This window comes from Styela clava, chromosome 1, assembly GCF_964204865.1.
Source record: "Styela clava chromosome 1, kaStyClav1.hap1.2, whole genome shotgun sequence".
NCBI classification, from domain to species: Eukaryota; Metazoa; Chordata; class Ascidiacea; order Stolidobranchia; family Styelidae; genus Styela; species Styela clava.
The window spans coordinates 32,329,353-32,346,511 of NC_135250.1; the positions used below are offsets into that span (position 1 = coordinate 32,329,353).

At 37.6% G+C, this 17,159-nt stretch overlaps 2 protein-coding genes across 2 annotated transcripts in view; both read right to left on the reverse strand.

Moving 5' to 3' along the window:
• LOC120341408 (uncharacterized) overlaps positions 1 to 17,159 on the reverse strand; it is a 112,394-nt gene that overhangs the window by 53,222 nt on the left and 42,013 nt on the right. The gene's annotated exons all lie outside the window — the stretch shown is intronic.
• LOC120333023 (uncharacterized) overlaps positions 965 to 17,159 on the reverse strand; it is a 163,780-nt gene continuing 147,585 nt past the window's right edge. Inside the window, exons 20-25 of the mRNA XM_078113619.1 lie at positions 15,615 to 15,779; positions 10,776 to 10,940; positions 8,810 to 8,974; positions 6,594 to 6,758; positions 3,854 to 4,015; positions 965 to 2,622 (exon numbers count right to left, since the gene is read on the reverse strand). Coding sequence (XP_077969745.1) covers positions 2,431 to 2,622; positions 3,854 to 4,015; positions 6,594 to 6,758; positions 8,810 to 8,974; positions 10,776 to 10,940; positions 15,615 to 15,779 — 1,014 coding nt within the window. The 3' untranslated portion in view covers positions 965 to 2,430. The remainder of the gene's footprint in view (positions 2,623 to 3,853; positions 4,016 to 6,593; positions 6,759 to 8,809; positions 8,975 to 10,775; positions 10,941 to 15,614; positions 15,780 to 17,159) is intronic.

A 17,159-nucleotide genomic window follows, 5' to 3' on the forward strand; every position in this document is an offset into this window, starting at 1 on the left:
CCATTTGTTCTGGATTCGTGAACTCGGATGGCTCAGGAGTCGGCAAATTTTACGTCGCTCGCGGGACAAAATTTAGGGTTGCTATTCTTTTGCGGATCGCATATATTTTTTGTAAGTTAAAAACGGAAAATCGTGCAAAAACTGCGACAATTCGTGAACTCAACTCAGTCGTCTTATTAAAAAATTATTACAACGGTATTTAATGTGACACTGTCTTGTTGCTGCATCACGCTTGATAGCTTTACGACGCCAAGATTGGAAGATTTATTAAATAGGCATCACTAATCCTAGTTCTTTGTAATGTTCATTTTCAAAAATAATTGTTAGCACAAATATGTACTTCCAAACATCGAAGTGGATATTTTCACATGGTTTGTGAAATTTCGATGAAGATTTTCTTTAGGAAGATACATTCTTACAAAAATTAAGCAGTGATGAATCTCTCGAATAGAATAAGAATTCCTTATTGCATTGCAATATATTCGAATATTCACTGCGCTATTGAACCCCTGCACTCAGCATCAACTTAATTATAATTAAATTGTAGGCTCGTTAAACGAGTATCTGTTCAATATAGTTTTTAGGATATAATAAAATTTAGTCTAAAAGTGTCTCACGATAAATTCTGTTATGTAAAAAAAATGTAATTTACTCCTCGAGCGTAGATAATAAATAAAATTAATTCATCCTTAAAACCGCCGTTTGAATGTTTCCCCTGGCATGGACTTCCTTGTTTACTTCGTGACATTGGCCAATCAGCAAGATGCAAAAACAAACGTAACAATGCCCTCTTTCGCATCCGCTCAGACACATTTCTCACTCAGACAAACTTTCAGGCGTGGTCGTGAACATTACCTATTTTCGATTATAAATTATCGACCGATTTTAAATTATATTGTTGGTTTTTAGTTGTTTTTCGGAAATTTAAATAAAATAAGTCAATGACCACCTTGTCCTCCTAGGAGTTTCAGTTTAATTACAGTAATCAAAAATTAGTGTAGAAATAGCTGTGATAGACTAGGCTAAAATTATTCACCGGTGCTTTTAAAAGCCAGATTGTTGAATGGTATGAAATATAATGATATTTTGAAACAAATACTTCATTTTATAGAAAACAACTTGCAAAACCGCTCTTAAAATAAACACCGAAAATTTTAGAATGGTAAATTATGGGAAGAATTTTCCGGGGTCAAAGGTCGGGGAAAGATGCATTCAGTGAAGCGCCCCAGCCAGTTTACTACAGAATTCCCGACCACTGGGATATGCAAACTACCGCACCTTACTGCGAAGACGATGCGCTGACCAAAAACAGGTTTCGCGATATCGCCCCCTACGACTTTTTCGCCCACCGGGGAACAGACAGAACGATGCCCGCAAATTATGCTGGGCCTTGCACGAAATCCATCCATCCACCGGGGAACGATATCGCCCACTTTGGGAATCACTGATCTGGGCGAATTACTGGACGGGCATTGTGACAAAACTAGGGGATTCTGGAACATATTTCGTGACATCACAAAGCGATAGAGTCGCGAAGCAATAGAGAAAAGCTTTTTGTCCAAGAAAGAAGGGTGATAAGGATCGTGGATTTCAACTTTTGTTGCATGTGAGCAGTCATTTCAGACCCGCAGCGACAACATGCAGCATCAAAAGTCACATTAAATGTATATTAACATTGTATTTGTTGACTTTAAAGTAAAAATTTCAGGCTTGATTAAGTAAAGAAATGCTATATGGCTCGCACAGAAATGCAGTTGAAAATATGTACCTTTTATGGCTGACCAAAAAGGTTCCCGACCCCTGACGTAAACATCAAAATTATTGAAAGTGAAAAGTAAACACTAGGAATATGCAAAAAAGGTGTGCGACATCAAAATGTGAGCATTGAATAGGCAGAGTAACATATTGTACATATTGGGTTATATTTGACTTCTAATTCAGGATATGGTTGTTAGCATAATATCAGCAAGTGAACTCTTGAGGTCACTGGTTCGAGACCAGGTTGATACGGCTCATTATTTTACTTAGTTTAATATATTAGGTAAACAGGTACAAATCCTAGGAAGAGTGGATCCATATGCTTGAATGGATACCTCCTTTAGCTTTGGAAGGGAATGAACTTTTAATTTTGTTAACAGGGAATAGGATGGTAAAATATTTTTAATTAAAATGAAATGCTTGAAGAGAGATTTAGTTGGGAACATTGTATAAATCACACACTAGTCCTGATATGTTCAGGGTGTCTGATCTTTAAGCATTGTGGCAGATTCATATGTATAAATGGATGCTTGCTTGAGCCTTGTATGGAGAGGAAACAATTAATACTATGAAACTAATTTTGTTGATAAAAAATGAACCAGTTGAATAAAATTAAAGCTTGAATGGCTTATTCCTGGCGACATGGATTATTCGATTCACTGTTTGTGGATTCTAGTCGACAATGACCTCGACCTCGGTATCAGCAATCAATGCTTTGAATCTTTCCAACTGATCTTCGTTGAAGTCGCAATCTTCCATCTTCAATGTTTCAACCTGACATTGATGAACAATTTCACTGATTGTAGTTAATCCTTCATCTCCGAGTTTGCTGACATCGTTTTCACTCAGATTTAGGAGCTTTATCTGAAAATATTAAGTTTTTCATTTTAAAATCACAAATAGCAACGCAAGTTTATAAAGCTCTCCTAGAGCAGTGGTTCCCGACCGCCGGTCCGCAGTTACTTCTAGCTTTAATTAAAACGAAGCAAATAAATTGACTGTGAGCCGCTGAAGAGCTTTGTGTTGCGAAACCTTTTTTTGATGCCTCGTTTGCAATCCTGTATTGGAAACGAAACAGCAAAATTCTCACTGGAGTTAATTGTGTGTGTACATGTTTTGGCATGTACATGTTTTTTTATGTGAGGTGTGGGCCTTTTTTTAATCATAGTGTGAGCCCACTGCATGTTATTACGCAAATATATGGTATTATTTTATGTTCCAACCATTCCAATTTTTGTCCGGCCACTATTTGATAGTTTTTCCACATGTGAAATGTTTTTAAGTGTACCTTTTTTACTCAAAGCGTAGTGATTGCCCAACATTACGCAAATATATGTTATTATTTTCTGTTCCATTCATTTGAATTTTTGCCGGTCCGCGAGTACATTTTATTTAATTTTACCGGTCCACCAGGTTAGAAAGGTTGGGAACCAGTGTCCTAGATGATGGAATATTCATAGATAAAAGCCTCAACCGCCAGGTCTGCGTCAACCATCCTGCCGGTTCGCCAGCTATAATCCAATGTTATATCTTAATAGCAAAATGCAAGGCATTGATATTCATTTATTTTGTGAGTTTAACTCCTATTAATGCGTAAACCAAACTCGTTCAGATGTCATATGCTCATTTCAAGCCCTGAATGCTGAATGTTTTGTTTAGTGTATGACGTCATGAAGATGTTCACTTATCCTGTTAAAAAAAATACATTGAATGGCTTGTGCAGGATTTTGTGCCTCTGTAGCATTATATTTGGTTTAAAAATCCACTAATATCTGATTGCTTTTTTCTTAATATAAAATTTTGGTAGCGGAAGTAGCCAAGTTAGTTTGGCTTTTATTTGATACTGAAAAAATGGACAATATTGTAGATAGATCTCTAGTAGGTACCAATACACTGATCTCCCAAACCCAAGTCGAGTCTTGAATGGAATATTCGTGTAGGGCACAGCCTTTTTTTTTCAAATTCAACTGATGGACTCGTGCATACTACGACCGCTGGATGTACTGCCCTAACAACTCCAATTTCTGTGGTTTTTTTTAATTTATAATTACGCATTTATGCTGGTTACTTTTTACTCTCAAAGATTTCAACTCACCTTTGCATTGCCAGTGTTTTCCTTGAATGCTTTCATTCCTTCTGCTGTCAGATTGCAATTCTCAGCCTCGAACACCTTCACCTGACATTGTGTAACAACTAATCCAACTTCAGCCCAACCAGCAGGTCCAAGATCATTGTGACCGACATCTAGTTCATCAAACTGAAATAAATAGGAACTTTAAGAATATTTAACATGGTAGGAATGTCAACAAAGCAATTGATTAACCAGTAATAAAAAATCTCAAGCAGAACAGCTGTGGGAGAAATGAATAAAGTGGTCAAAATAGATATCCACTAAAGCAGGAAGCTAAAACTTGTGCTCAAATGACTTCAATAAAGAAGAAATTGCTTTACTGCCAGAGATTCTCCAATAAGAATTCATTTTATAGTCTTGTTTGATGCTGAATCAATCCCTATGCGATGATTACCTAGTTGGTTTTCTGCAACACTAGCTATGGGGCGGTCTTGGCTCAGAGTTAACAGGTATATACCGCAAACATGTTCCCACCAAGCAGAAAATAAATTCCAACCCCTTATACCAATGGTGCACAGCCCTCGGCCGTTGTGAAAAAGTAATGCGGTCGTCCACATACAAAATCCTATAAACAAAAATAAAAAAGTTCAAAATATAGGATTTGGCGGCTATGCTGGAGTATATTGAAGCAAAACAGAAGCACCACAAAAAAGTCAGACAAAACTATGCGTCACAATCTGGATGGTGTATTTGCTGTTGGGGATTTCCCTTCACGGTTAAGATTACTCACACGTTTCGGCAGCCTAGCAACGTAGCAAGTTAGCCTAGCAAGGCATCCGCAGCGTACAGCCGAGGTAGCCGCCGTCATTTGCTGTTTGATAGGTGCGGTATGGCCCTGCGACATCTTGGCGCCGAGTAATCACGCTTTTGACTATTTCGGTTCCGATTCATTGCGAAGGCGCTTCGTCAAATCTCGCAAGATTCAGAAACCCACAAATCAGCATGCATGCTTTTCTGGATTAATAAGTCGAAGTTACGTTGGTTTATTATGAATCTCTCTTCCGCCGTCATATTGGTGTTTGATAAGTGCGGAATTGATGGCCTGGCGACGTCTTGGCGCCGAGTAATCACACTTTTACTTTTTCGGTTCCGATTCATAGCGAAAGCAAGTTTCACAATTCTCGCAAGATTCACAAACCTGAAAATCAGCATGCATGCTTTTTGCGTTTTGCATTGATATTACCATCCATATAAAAGGTTATGAGTATTTCTTTCTTTGTTTAAACCAGAAAACTGTCAGGACCAGTATAATATTCCAGAGCCATAACACCCAGCGAGATATGAACTTATTGTGACCTTGCAGGTGGTCAGGAGACATACAACAAAAGCATGGGCCGTTGAGATCTTTTTCGGGTGATGCACAGCAGGATTTTGACCCTGGAGTCAAGTTAGGATCGACTTTATCATTGCAATATTAATTAATTTTGTTTGGGGCGTCGATCAACTGCAGAGGGATTGATATGATGAACCCGATGAAACCTTAACTTTACAGTCCAGATTTATAAAAAATCATTGTCACAATTCATTCTTGAGCTCTCTTGATAACGAATACCCATCGCTAAGTAATCAAGCAACAGACTGTGAGCCTGCCGCTGAAGAGCTTTGTGTTGCGAAACCTTTTTTTGATGCCTCGTTTGCACCTTTTTTAATCATAGTGGGTGCCCACTGCATGTGATTACGCAAATATATGGTATTATTTTATGTTCCAACCATTCCAATTTTTGTCCGGCCACTATTTGATAGTTTTTCCACATGTGAAATGTTTTTAAGTGTACCTTTTTTACTCAAAGCGTAGTGATTGCCCGACATTACGCAAATATATGTTATTATTTTCTGTTCCATTCATTTAAATTTTTGCCGGTCCGCGAGTACATTTTATTTAGTTTTACCGGTCCGCCAGGTTAGAAAGGTTGGGAACCAGTGTCCTAGATCAGGGGTGTGCAAAGTGTGGCCCGCAAGGGAAAGTTGTGCGGCCCGCGGAGGCAACTGGAGAGCAGTTTTAAAAAAATAATATTAAAAGATACAAAAGCTATCTGAGTTTTGGTTACAGCCTATCGGTTGATTTTGTCTAAATCCAACCTAGAATAAGATTTGACAGCAAATTATTTGAAATGAATCTTGGCGTATTTTACAGAAAACATCTCAACCAAAATAACTTTCCACATTTGAAAAAAAACCATGGCTTCAAATATGGCACTTTTCGGTAACATATTTTTTTTCTAAAATGGGCGTCATTTAGAATTGCTAGCGCTTCCATTTAAGCAAATTTGAATAAAAGTAGTCGGAAAAAGAATCCAGCAGCAAATTTCTCACTGAATTCGTTTAAATTGGGTGTGACAGTATATTTGAATTACAGTTTTAAAGAATTTATGCATTTCAACTCATCATTTCTGCAAGGACCCCCAATGATGACATGAGATCAATAACAAAAAGACATCATTTTGTGCTTGCAACTAATAGAAAGCCTATGTTAAATGTAGGTGCGGCCCGCGGTTTAACCCGGTTATTGATATTTGGCCTGTCCTAGATGATGGAATATGCACAGATAAAAGCCTCAACCGCCGGTCTGCGTCAACCATCCTGCCGGTTCGTCAGCTATAATCCAATGTTATATCTTAATAGCAACTCCAATTTCTGTAGATTTTTCAATTTATAATTACGCATTTATGCTGGTTACTTTTTACTCTCAAAGATTTCAACTCACCTTCGCATTGCCAGTGTTTTCCTTAAATGCTTTCATTTCTTCTGCTGTCAGATTGCAATCCCAAGCCTCGAACACCTTCACCTGACATTGTGTAACAACTAATCCAACTTCAGCCCAACCAGCAGGTTCAAGATCCCAGTTGCGACTGACATCTAGTTCATCCAACTGAAATAAATAAGAAATGTAAGACTATTTAACATGGTAGGAATGTCAACAAAACAATTGATTAATCAGTAATAAAGAATCTCAAGCAGAACAGCTGTGGGAGAAATGAATAAAGTGGTCTAAATAGATATCCACTGACACTAGAAGCAGGAAGCTAAAACTTGCAGTGCTCAAATGACTTCAATAAAGAAGAAATTGCTTTACTGCCAGAGATTCTCCAGTAAGAATTCATTTTATAGTCTTGTTTGAAGCTGAACCGATCCCTATGCGATGATTACCTAGTTGGTTTTCTGCAACGCTAGCCATGGGGCGGTCTTGGCTTAATTAGAGTTAACAAGGCAAACATGTTTCCACCAAGCAAAAATTTCAATCCCTTATACCAAAGGTGCACAACCTGCGGCCATTGGGAAAAAATAATGCGGCCGTCCACATACAAAATCCTATAAACAAAAATAAAAAAGTTTAAAAAAAAGGATTTGGCGGCTATGCTGGCGTATATTGAAGCAAAACAGAAGCACCGCAAAAAAGTCAGACAAACTGATGCGTCACAATCTGGATGGTGTATTTGCTGTTGGGGATTTTTCTTCACGGTTAAGATTGCGCACACGTTTCGGCAGCCTAGTAACGTAGCAAGCTAGCCTAGCAAGGCATCCACAACTTACAGCCGAGGAAATTGTAGCAGTTTTATTTGATTCTTACTCTAATTTGTATGACAAGCCTGATAGTGAATCTGTCATTGGCCAAATTATCAGTGAAGAATACCATTTCAAATTAGGTCTAATTAAGCTTGCTTTTAGCAACCAGATTTTGTTTATTACAGCGCTAGCCTATATTAAACTGCCTAAAACTTTTATAGAATAAATTCATTAAATTATTTGTCATTTTATTATACTTTTTGGGACAAGAAAATGGGGGCGACCGCCCCTCCCCCTTCCAGACTTTCAATTTTTATCCAAATTGTGCAACCATTATGCAACTTGCTGCAATATATCTGCTCAAGAATAGGTCCACCAAAGGAAAAAAATCCGTTTAAAATGTGAATATGATACTTCCAAGTAGTCATACATACTTCATAATTGGGCAGACTGCACCTCGCATGGGTCAAATACACGGTTATTATGAGTCGACATCATAAAAGCAAATTAAATTGCGTGCCTTAGGCGCGCTCATCAACCCTCTGGGGGTCATTTGAATACAAATTAATGCTATGTGGCCGCCAATAGCAAAAAGGTTGTGCACCCCTGCCTTATACTAATTAATTCTTTTAAACATTCTGGATCAGATCAAAAATCGAAGTATTAATTGTGATTAAGGGAAAAATTTAAATTTTTGCCGGTCCGCGAGTACATTTTATTTAATTTTACCGGTCCGCCAGGTTAGAAAGGTTGGGAACCAGTGTCCTAGATGATGGAATATTCATAGATAAAAGCCTCAACCGCCTGTCTGCGTCAACCATCCTGCCGGTTCGCCAGCTATAATCCAATGTTATATCTTAATAGCAAAATGCAAGGCATTGATGTTCATTTATTTTGTGAGTTTAACTCCTATTAATGCGTAAACCAAACTCGTTCAGATGTCATAAGCTCATTTCAAGCCCTGAATGCTGAATGTTTTGTTTTGTGTATGACGTCATAAAGATGTTCACCTATCTTGTTAAAAAAATACATTGAATGGCTTGTGCAGGATTTTGTGTCTCTGTAGCATTATATTTGGTTTAAAAATCCACTAATATCTGATTGCTTTTTTCTTAATATAAAATTTTGGTAGCGGAAGTAGCCAAGTTAGTTTGGCTTTTATTTGATACTGAAAAAATGGACAATATTGTAGATAGATCTCTAGTAGGTACCAATACACTGATCTCCCAAATCCAAGTCGAGTCTTGAATGGAATATTCGTGTAGGGCACAGCTTTTTTTCAAATTCAACTGATGGACTTGTGCATACTACAATAGCTGGATGTATTGCCCTAACAACTCCAATTTCTGTAGATTTTTCAATTTATAATTACGCATTTATGCTAGTTACTTTTTACTCTCAAAGATTTCAACCCACCTTTGCATTGCCAGTGTTTTCCTTGAATGCTTTCATTGCTTCTGCTGTCAGTTTGCAACGCCGAGCCTTGAATACCTTCACCTGACATTGTGTAACAACTAATCCAACTTCAGCCCAACCAGCAGTTCCAAGATCCTCGTTGCAACTGACAACTAGTTTATCCAACTGAAATAAATAAGAACTGTAAGAATTTTCAACATGGTAGGAATGTCAACAAAGCAATTGATTAACCAGTAATAAAAAATCTCAAGCAGAACAGCTGCTCATTTATTTTAGTTGGTTTTCTGCAACACTAGCCATGGGGCGGTCTTGGCTCAGAGTTAACAGGTATATACCGCAAACATGTTCCCACCAAGCAAAAAATAAATTTCAACCTCTTATACCAACGGTGCACAACCTGCGGCCATTGGGAAAAAATAATGCGGCCGTCCACATACAAAATCCTATAAACAAAAATAAAAAAGTTCAAAATATAGGATTTGGCGGCTATGCTGGAGTATATTGAAGCAAAACAGAAGCACCACAAAAAAGTCAGACAAAACGATGCGTCACAATCTGGATGGTGTATTTGCTGTTGGGGATTTCCCTTCACGGTTAAGATTACTCACACGTTTCGGCAGCCTAGCAACGTAGCAAGTTAGCCTAGCAAGGCATCCGCAGCGTACAGCCGAGGTAGCCGCCGTCATTTGCTGTTTGATAGGTGCGGTATGGCCCTGCAACGTCTTGGCGCCGAGTAATCACGCTTTTGACTATTTCGGTTCCGATTCATCGCGAAGGCGCTTCGTCAAATCTCGCAAGATTCAGAAACCCACAAATCAGCATGCATGCTTTTCTTGATTAATAAGTCGAAGTTACGTTGGTTTATTATGAATCTCTCTCCCGCTGTCATATTGGTGTTTGATAAGTGCGGAATTGATGGCCTGGCGACGTCTTGGCGCCGAGTAATCACACTTTTACTTTTTCGGTTCCGATTCATAGCGAAAGCAAGTTTCACAATTCTCGCAAGATTCACAAACCTGAAAATCAGCATGCATGCTTTTTGCATTGATATTACCATCCATATAAAAGGTTATGAGTATTTCTTTCTTTGTTTAAACCAGAAAACTGTCAGGACCAGTATAATATTCCAGAGCCATAACACCCAGCGAGATATGAACTTATTGCAGCCTTGCAGGTGGTCACGAGACATACAACAAAAGCATGGGCCGTTGAGATCTTTTTCGGGTGATGCACAGCAGGATTTTGAACGGGTGCCAAGTTAGCAACGACTTTATCATTGCAATATAAATTAATTTTGTTTGGGGCGTCGATCAACTGCAGAGGGATTGATATGATGAACCCGATGAAACCTTAACTTTACAGTCCAGATTTATAGAAAATCATTGTCACAATTCATTCTTGAGCTCTCTTGATAACGAATACCCATCGCTAAGTAATCAAGCAACAAACAGTTGTCCGAATTTTTAACCAGTTACTTCTAGCTTTAATTAAAACAATGGCACAAGAAACCCTCTATGGCCGTATTTTATGCGGTCCTGAATAAATTTTTAGAATTTCTTGCACAAAGTTTCAACGTATCAATTATATGCAGTAACAATGTAATAATTACGTGCAAAATCAGAAGAGATTCGATTCGTTCACCGTCAGACCTGGGAGGCTTTAATTATCGCCACCACTGAATTATCGCAAAACTCTGCCCATCTCACTATAAGTAAGCAGTAGCAAGCGATGTATGATAACAAGAATTGGTAGTGCCTTTAAAGACCACTGAGCAAATACATAAAGTATTGGAAATAAAGAGAAACCGTTGTCGGCATATTTTAGCCAACTCAAAAGTTAATTATTGCAATAATTAAGCCCCCACGTACCGATGGTAAGAACTACTGCCCTAACAACTCCAATTTCTGTAGATTTGTAATTACGCATTTATGCTGGTTACTTTTTACTCTCAAACATTTCAACTCACCTTTGCATTGCCAGTGTTTTCCTTGAATGCTTTCATTCCTTCTGCTGTCAGATTGCAATTCCCAGCCCCTAATGCTTTCACTTGACATTGTGTAACAACTAATCCAAGATCAGCTAAACCAGCAGGTCCAAGATCCTCATTGTCACTGACATCTAGTTTATCCAACTGAATTAAATAAGAACTTCGTTAAGACTATTTAACATGATGGGAAAATGATCAAGTTGTCTGTTAGATGGAAGGACTAACACAAATGTGAAAGCTTTTGCTGTTCACGTGAGTTAGCAACCGACACAGGTGGTCATGGCTCAAGAGTTAACAAGGCATATACCGCAAACATTTTCCCACCGAGCAAAAAAAAAGTTTCAACTCCTTATACCAAGGCTGCCCAACCCACCGCCTGCCGGACTGTTTTTTGCGGCCCGCCCTATAAAGTTTGTAAGCAGACTTTTTATGTTTTTACTATGTTATTAATCAATTTATAGGGTTAAGTATGTTTCTGATTTCCGTGTGATTATTCCTGCCATCAATCTGTATTCAAATGCTGGTTTTTATTATTTTGTATGTGTCAAGTCTTGCACCCTGGTAGACATCGACGTAATTTTTTTTATTTCTCGCAGATCTGAGCGTTCTGTTTGACGAACCGATCACTGAAGAAGAACGCTGAGCGCACTTATAGGAATAAATTTTGAGTCTAAATTTGCAAATTAATTTCATTCTGATTGATTTCTTACGTTTCTGCTTTGATCGTCTTTATCTCCAACGTAAAATAAAAAGTCAACAATATCTTTGGTACTGGTCCCTGGACTCGTTGTCCTTTTATGTTTGTATTTTTTTTATGTTTGGGTTAAATAAGATTTCGGAAATATCGTCACTGCGTATCCGTCAATAATTCTGATGAAATTGACTTAATTGCATTGCTGCATATTGGCCACGAATCAGCATATAGGTTATTCGTCCAGAAATCTTTGTAATGTTCTTCATTCAATATTTGTATTGGTGTTTCAAATTTTACAAAATGGCCCACTAAAACTTGATATTCCTGCGACATTGGCGCACATTATTATGCTTATTTAAACATTGAGGCAGTATCATAGCTACTAAAAATGAATGAATAAAAACACTATATCGCAAATATAACACTTAATTTTGACGTGATGTGTGTGTTTTCGAGTGGTCGTCAAAAAAGTTCCATGTCCACGCCCCTTGTTACCAGATATTCGAATAGTAAACTGAACTAATATTCAACTTGATATTCGAATAATTTGCCAGCCCTGCTCAGTAACCAGAAAGCAATTATTAACTTGATTGATTTGATGTTAATAAATTTTATGTATTATGTAAATTACCTACACCGAAATCGGGACCTAGCTGGTATTAATGTTTGGTACAAACGTTTGTGGCCCGCAACGAATTTCAACACTTGAAAGTGGCCCGCAAGACGGAAAAGGTTGGGCAGGCCTGCCCTATACCAACGGTGCACAACCTGTGGCCGTTGTGAAAAAATAATGCGGCTTATGATTCTACCATTGAAGAGTTCGGTAAAATATCCGCAGTGACTCGGTATGATAACATGGCAGTAACTCTTTTATTGTCGCATATTGGAGTGGAACCCGTCGGCACCATCAGAAGATGGCAAATGAAAGAAAATAAATACTTGGATAGTTGGATGTACCAATGCCTGCAATTAATAAAGAATTTTTATGTTTGCTTTGAATAAAAATGTTCAATAAATGGAAGTAAAATCTTAATAATAAGAATTTTAGCCAGACTCCATCGTGTGTTGGGTTTTGCAGGGTTGTATGATGTCATAAAGATGTTTAGCTATCTTGTTAAACCAGTGGTTTCCAAACCCTATTAGCCCGCGTAACAATTCAGAATGGCCCGCCAAACCTAATTGTAATGTTCAACACTATGTTTTTCGTTCTAGATCAATTGTTTCGTCATTTTTACATTTTAAGCACGAGCATATCATAACGGTTCAATTCTACTGGTATAGACTCGTTGCAGGCACTCCCCTGCCCCGCCCCCAAATAACTTCCCGCTTCTACTTTTGCTTCTCTTTTATAGGATAAATTCATTAAAATATTTGACATTTTATTATACTTTTGGGGACAAGAAAATGGGGGCGACCGCCCCTCCCCCTCCCTGACTTTCGATTTTTTTCCAAATTGTGCAACCATTATGCAACCTGTTGCAATATATCTGCTCAAGAATAGGTCCAACAAAGGAAAAAAATCTGTTTAGAATGCGAATATTAGACTTCCAAGTAGTCCTACATACTTCATAATTGGGCAGACTGCACCTCGCATGGGTCAAATACGCGTTGTCAAAAAATGTGCGTGCCTCAGGCACGCTCACCCACCCCCTGGCGGCCGTTTTGAATACAAATTAATGCTATGTGGCCGCCAATAGCAAAAAGGTTGTGCACCCTTGCCTTATACTAACTAATTTTTTTAAACATTCTGGATCAGATCTAAAAGAGAAGTATTAGCCCTCATTTTCATTCAAATGGCCGATATTGCAGATACCAATATATTTCTAGTCGGTACCAATACACAAATCTCCAAGTCGAGTCTTGAATGAAAGCAATTGGAACCAAATTTCAAATGTGTCAGGTCCACCAATTAAAGCATTGAAACCAAGTCCATTTGAGTCCCCAGTAGGTCATGATTCAACCGATGGACTCGTGCATTCTCCAATCACTGAATATACAGAGTTCTGGGTGAACAGATAGAAATTTGAAAATGTATATATTCCGTATTTGCTCGTTTTGTAGCCCGGGCCCATATTTTATTCAACCAACTCACTAACCGGGCCCTTATTCAAACCGGCCCTTATTCAAGCACGGGCGCTTGTTATTTTCGATCGTTACACTAATTAATATATTGTTATTTCCAGTTCTCAAGTATGATATAAACCGGAATAACGAAAATTTTGACTTTTTCCACGCACCGCAGGTACAAATCCGCAAAGAAAGAAAATTTTTGCCACGATAAACATGGTGTTACGTAATCGGGCGCGCAGCCAGGACTTTCAAAAGGGAGGGGTTTCAAAATCGGAAATTCCAATCTCCGTGTGTAACAGTCACGGCGATTACGTGCTCGTTAAAAGAGCCGCCTTTTCAGCGTATGAAGATTTTTCTGTTGCTTAAATTATTCAATCCGTGACAACTATGAAATTCTGAAATGTCCTTATATATTAATTTAATTGTGTGCAACGTAACTAGCGGTTGCGCCTTTTTACGTCAAAATAAAAACATTATTTCTCTGAAATACCACGACGATCTGTGGACATAAAAATATGAGATAAGCTGCTTGATGTATTCCATTTTGATACATATTTTTGCAATCTTGCGAACTCGTTATAGCCGATAGAAAAATCTTAATATTTGTTATAAAATCCGTATAGTACAATTTTACTTCATACAATGAAAATACATATAAAGTAGGTTATATCAGTAAATCAAAAATACATATTCACCCGCCTTCACCGCCGCAAAATCCACGTCAAACAGTCGCCGTGGTAACACCACTTGTTAAAAGAGCCGCCTTTTTCGACGAAAAATGAATTTTCTGTTGTGCAAAGTAATCAATCCATGACCGGTACGGGCACATTTAAAATGTCTTGCTTTATTAATTTAATTGTCATCAATTTAAACTGTGGTTGCGTCGATAAAACAAGAGCCACTCTAAAACACCACGGCATTCGGCGGACATAAAAATGTGTGGTAAACTGCCCGATTATATATTGTTTTGATCCGTATTTTTGCTTTTTTGCAAATTCCACAAATTTGAGATGTAGCCTACTTGTAACACTGACTCCTTTCAATCGCAATGCTGCCACTCTGATTATTTTTAAGGATAAAACGTTCCGAAAAATCCGTAATTCTGCTTTAAAATCTCACGGATAATATTTATTTTAGTACAATAAATTTTGTTCGAATGTACTTTATAGATTAACTATCTTATATATCATCATAAACCGGGAGAAGTCGCGTTGTCAACCTTGTTTAATGTTAACACGAACATTTTCAACAATTCAACAACAAGCAATTTTAGTAAAAGTAATGGATAACAATGTAAATCCTGCTCACAATCTACCGTGTTTCGATTCTAGTGACGATAAGTTCTAAACGCGGAGCGAACATAATGTGTGCCGTAGGCAGAAGAAATTTTGCGATTTTCAATGCCTAGAAAAGCGTTTTTAGACTGTCGCGGGCCTAAACAACGCTTGTTTACAGTTTTATTCTCAGTATTTTATATTGCCGCTTTTCAATCAAACAATTTAGGTCGTGGATTTATTCATTAATTTGTCTTTGAATCTCGTCGCCGATGAACGTATAATAAGTCTCACCGGATGCACAATTCCGTCAATTCCATGCGAGTAACAAAATAAAATAAATGTCATCGTTATCGTGGTACAAATTTGTGGAAAATTTCTGATTTAGAGACAATAAACGTCAGCCTAAAGGCGTTTACGGCCTAAATAACACGTCACAACGATGAAAACATTCGGCGATTTTAGCAAAAGGCAATCGTACGCGTTATCGCCGACTTCTTCAATTTTCAAAAAAAATTAGAAATTCAACAGCGTTGTGACAAAAGCACCGCTTATTTCCTATTGTTCTCTACCACTGAAAAATCAGATTTTACATCGGGCGGATATTCAAGCACCGGCCCTTATTTATTTTTATGTTGTTCACACGGGCGGCTATTCAAACGGGCCCTTAATCAAGATCGGGCGATAAAACGAGCATTTAAGGTACCCTCCCCCCACTCCCACAATCTCTTCATGAGCCTTTTATAATTATGCATTTACAATTTTCACTGTTCATCTTACCTTTGCATTGAGAGTGTTTTCCTTGAATGCTTTCATTCCTTCTGCTGTCAGTTTGCAAACCTGAGCCTCGAATACCTTCACATGACATTGTGTAACAACTAATCCAACTTCACCCCAACCAGCAGGTTCAAGATCCCTATTGTGATTGACATCTAGTTTATCCAACTGAAATAAATAAGAAATGTAAGAATGTTTAACATGGTGAAAATGTAAAGAAAACAATTGTAATCTCTAGCAAAAGCCAAAACCCAAAAAATTTGAAAGAACGTCAATATATCAGACAGAGACAATATATAAAAAGTAAGCTCATCACTGCGGTTCCAAATATGGGGAAGAGCAGGGATCAGTGATATTTTCTATGATTATTCTGTGTACCAGGAAGTGTTCACTATTTGCGCATTTATTGGAAACAGTCTTTTTAGGGACTGCGAAATCGCAATTTTTTCGATTTTGAGGGGCAAAAATTCGAAGTTGACAAATATTTTCGTGCGAATATGAAGTTGACAAATAAGTTGGGTACTAGTACTTTTACCGACTTGGTGATACCCTGGCGATTTTCCAATTGCAACATTCTTGAATTTTCGGAATATGTGAAACATTCTTTATATTAAATTAAATGACTTTTTGCGGGCTCAGAGTTCTCCCGGGAAATGATGTGTACCAGACGTTAGACGTTAGATATAATATTATTAGCTTAATACTTTTCTCGACGCCCCGTTTTTGGAAATACAAAGGTATATTGCAAATATGCGTTTTGTTACATTTAAAATAAAAGATTATTTGAGTTTTAATTATATCAAATTTTACTTTTTCTGACACCCTGTTTTGAAAATACAAAGTTATATCGCAAAAGATGAATTTTTTATGAGTCTTTCCCGCAGAAAATAAACACTCTGACATGCTTGATTATAATTGATAGTCCTTAAATTTATTTTACACCATTAATTAACGCGCCCTACCAAGTGCGCCCACATAAATTGCAGTTGCCTTAGTATGGACTGTGTCTTTTTTGCGCTCTCACATTAATGATAATTTAATGTTTTTTCATAGCTATTTTTTGTATTTCACAACTTAGTATCAAGGGGTATAATGCGCTATTTATGTATGCGCTTCTCGTTCGACGTTAATTTTAAGGATTTCAACGCTTCATGAGGTCGAATAAAAATTATTTATCAAATGGATCGATATTTCGCGACACATTCCAAATTATTCGGGAACCACTATCATATCATTATTTACTTTTTATATTCATGTTTTTCGATAATCATCCTCGTTGTGTTTGGTTTACATGTGTTCCTATTAGCGTAATTGTAATATATGGAAAAGGTCGCACTCGGCCATGAGATGCGAATATTTTATACTAGGTTTGCAGCATTAGAGAGAGTGCTATTTATAAATGCTGAAAGTACATGGTATTCATTACTAAAAAATTTGTCACTATATCAGTGGTTCTCAACCGCCGGTCTGGGCAACCTTGCTGCCGGTTCGCCAAATATTTTTCCAATATAAATATATATATTATGAGCGAATTGCAAAATACGAAGT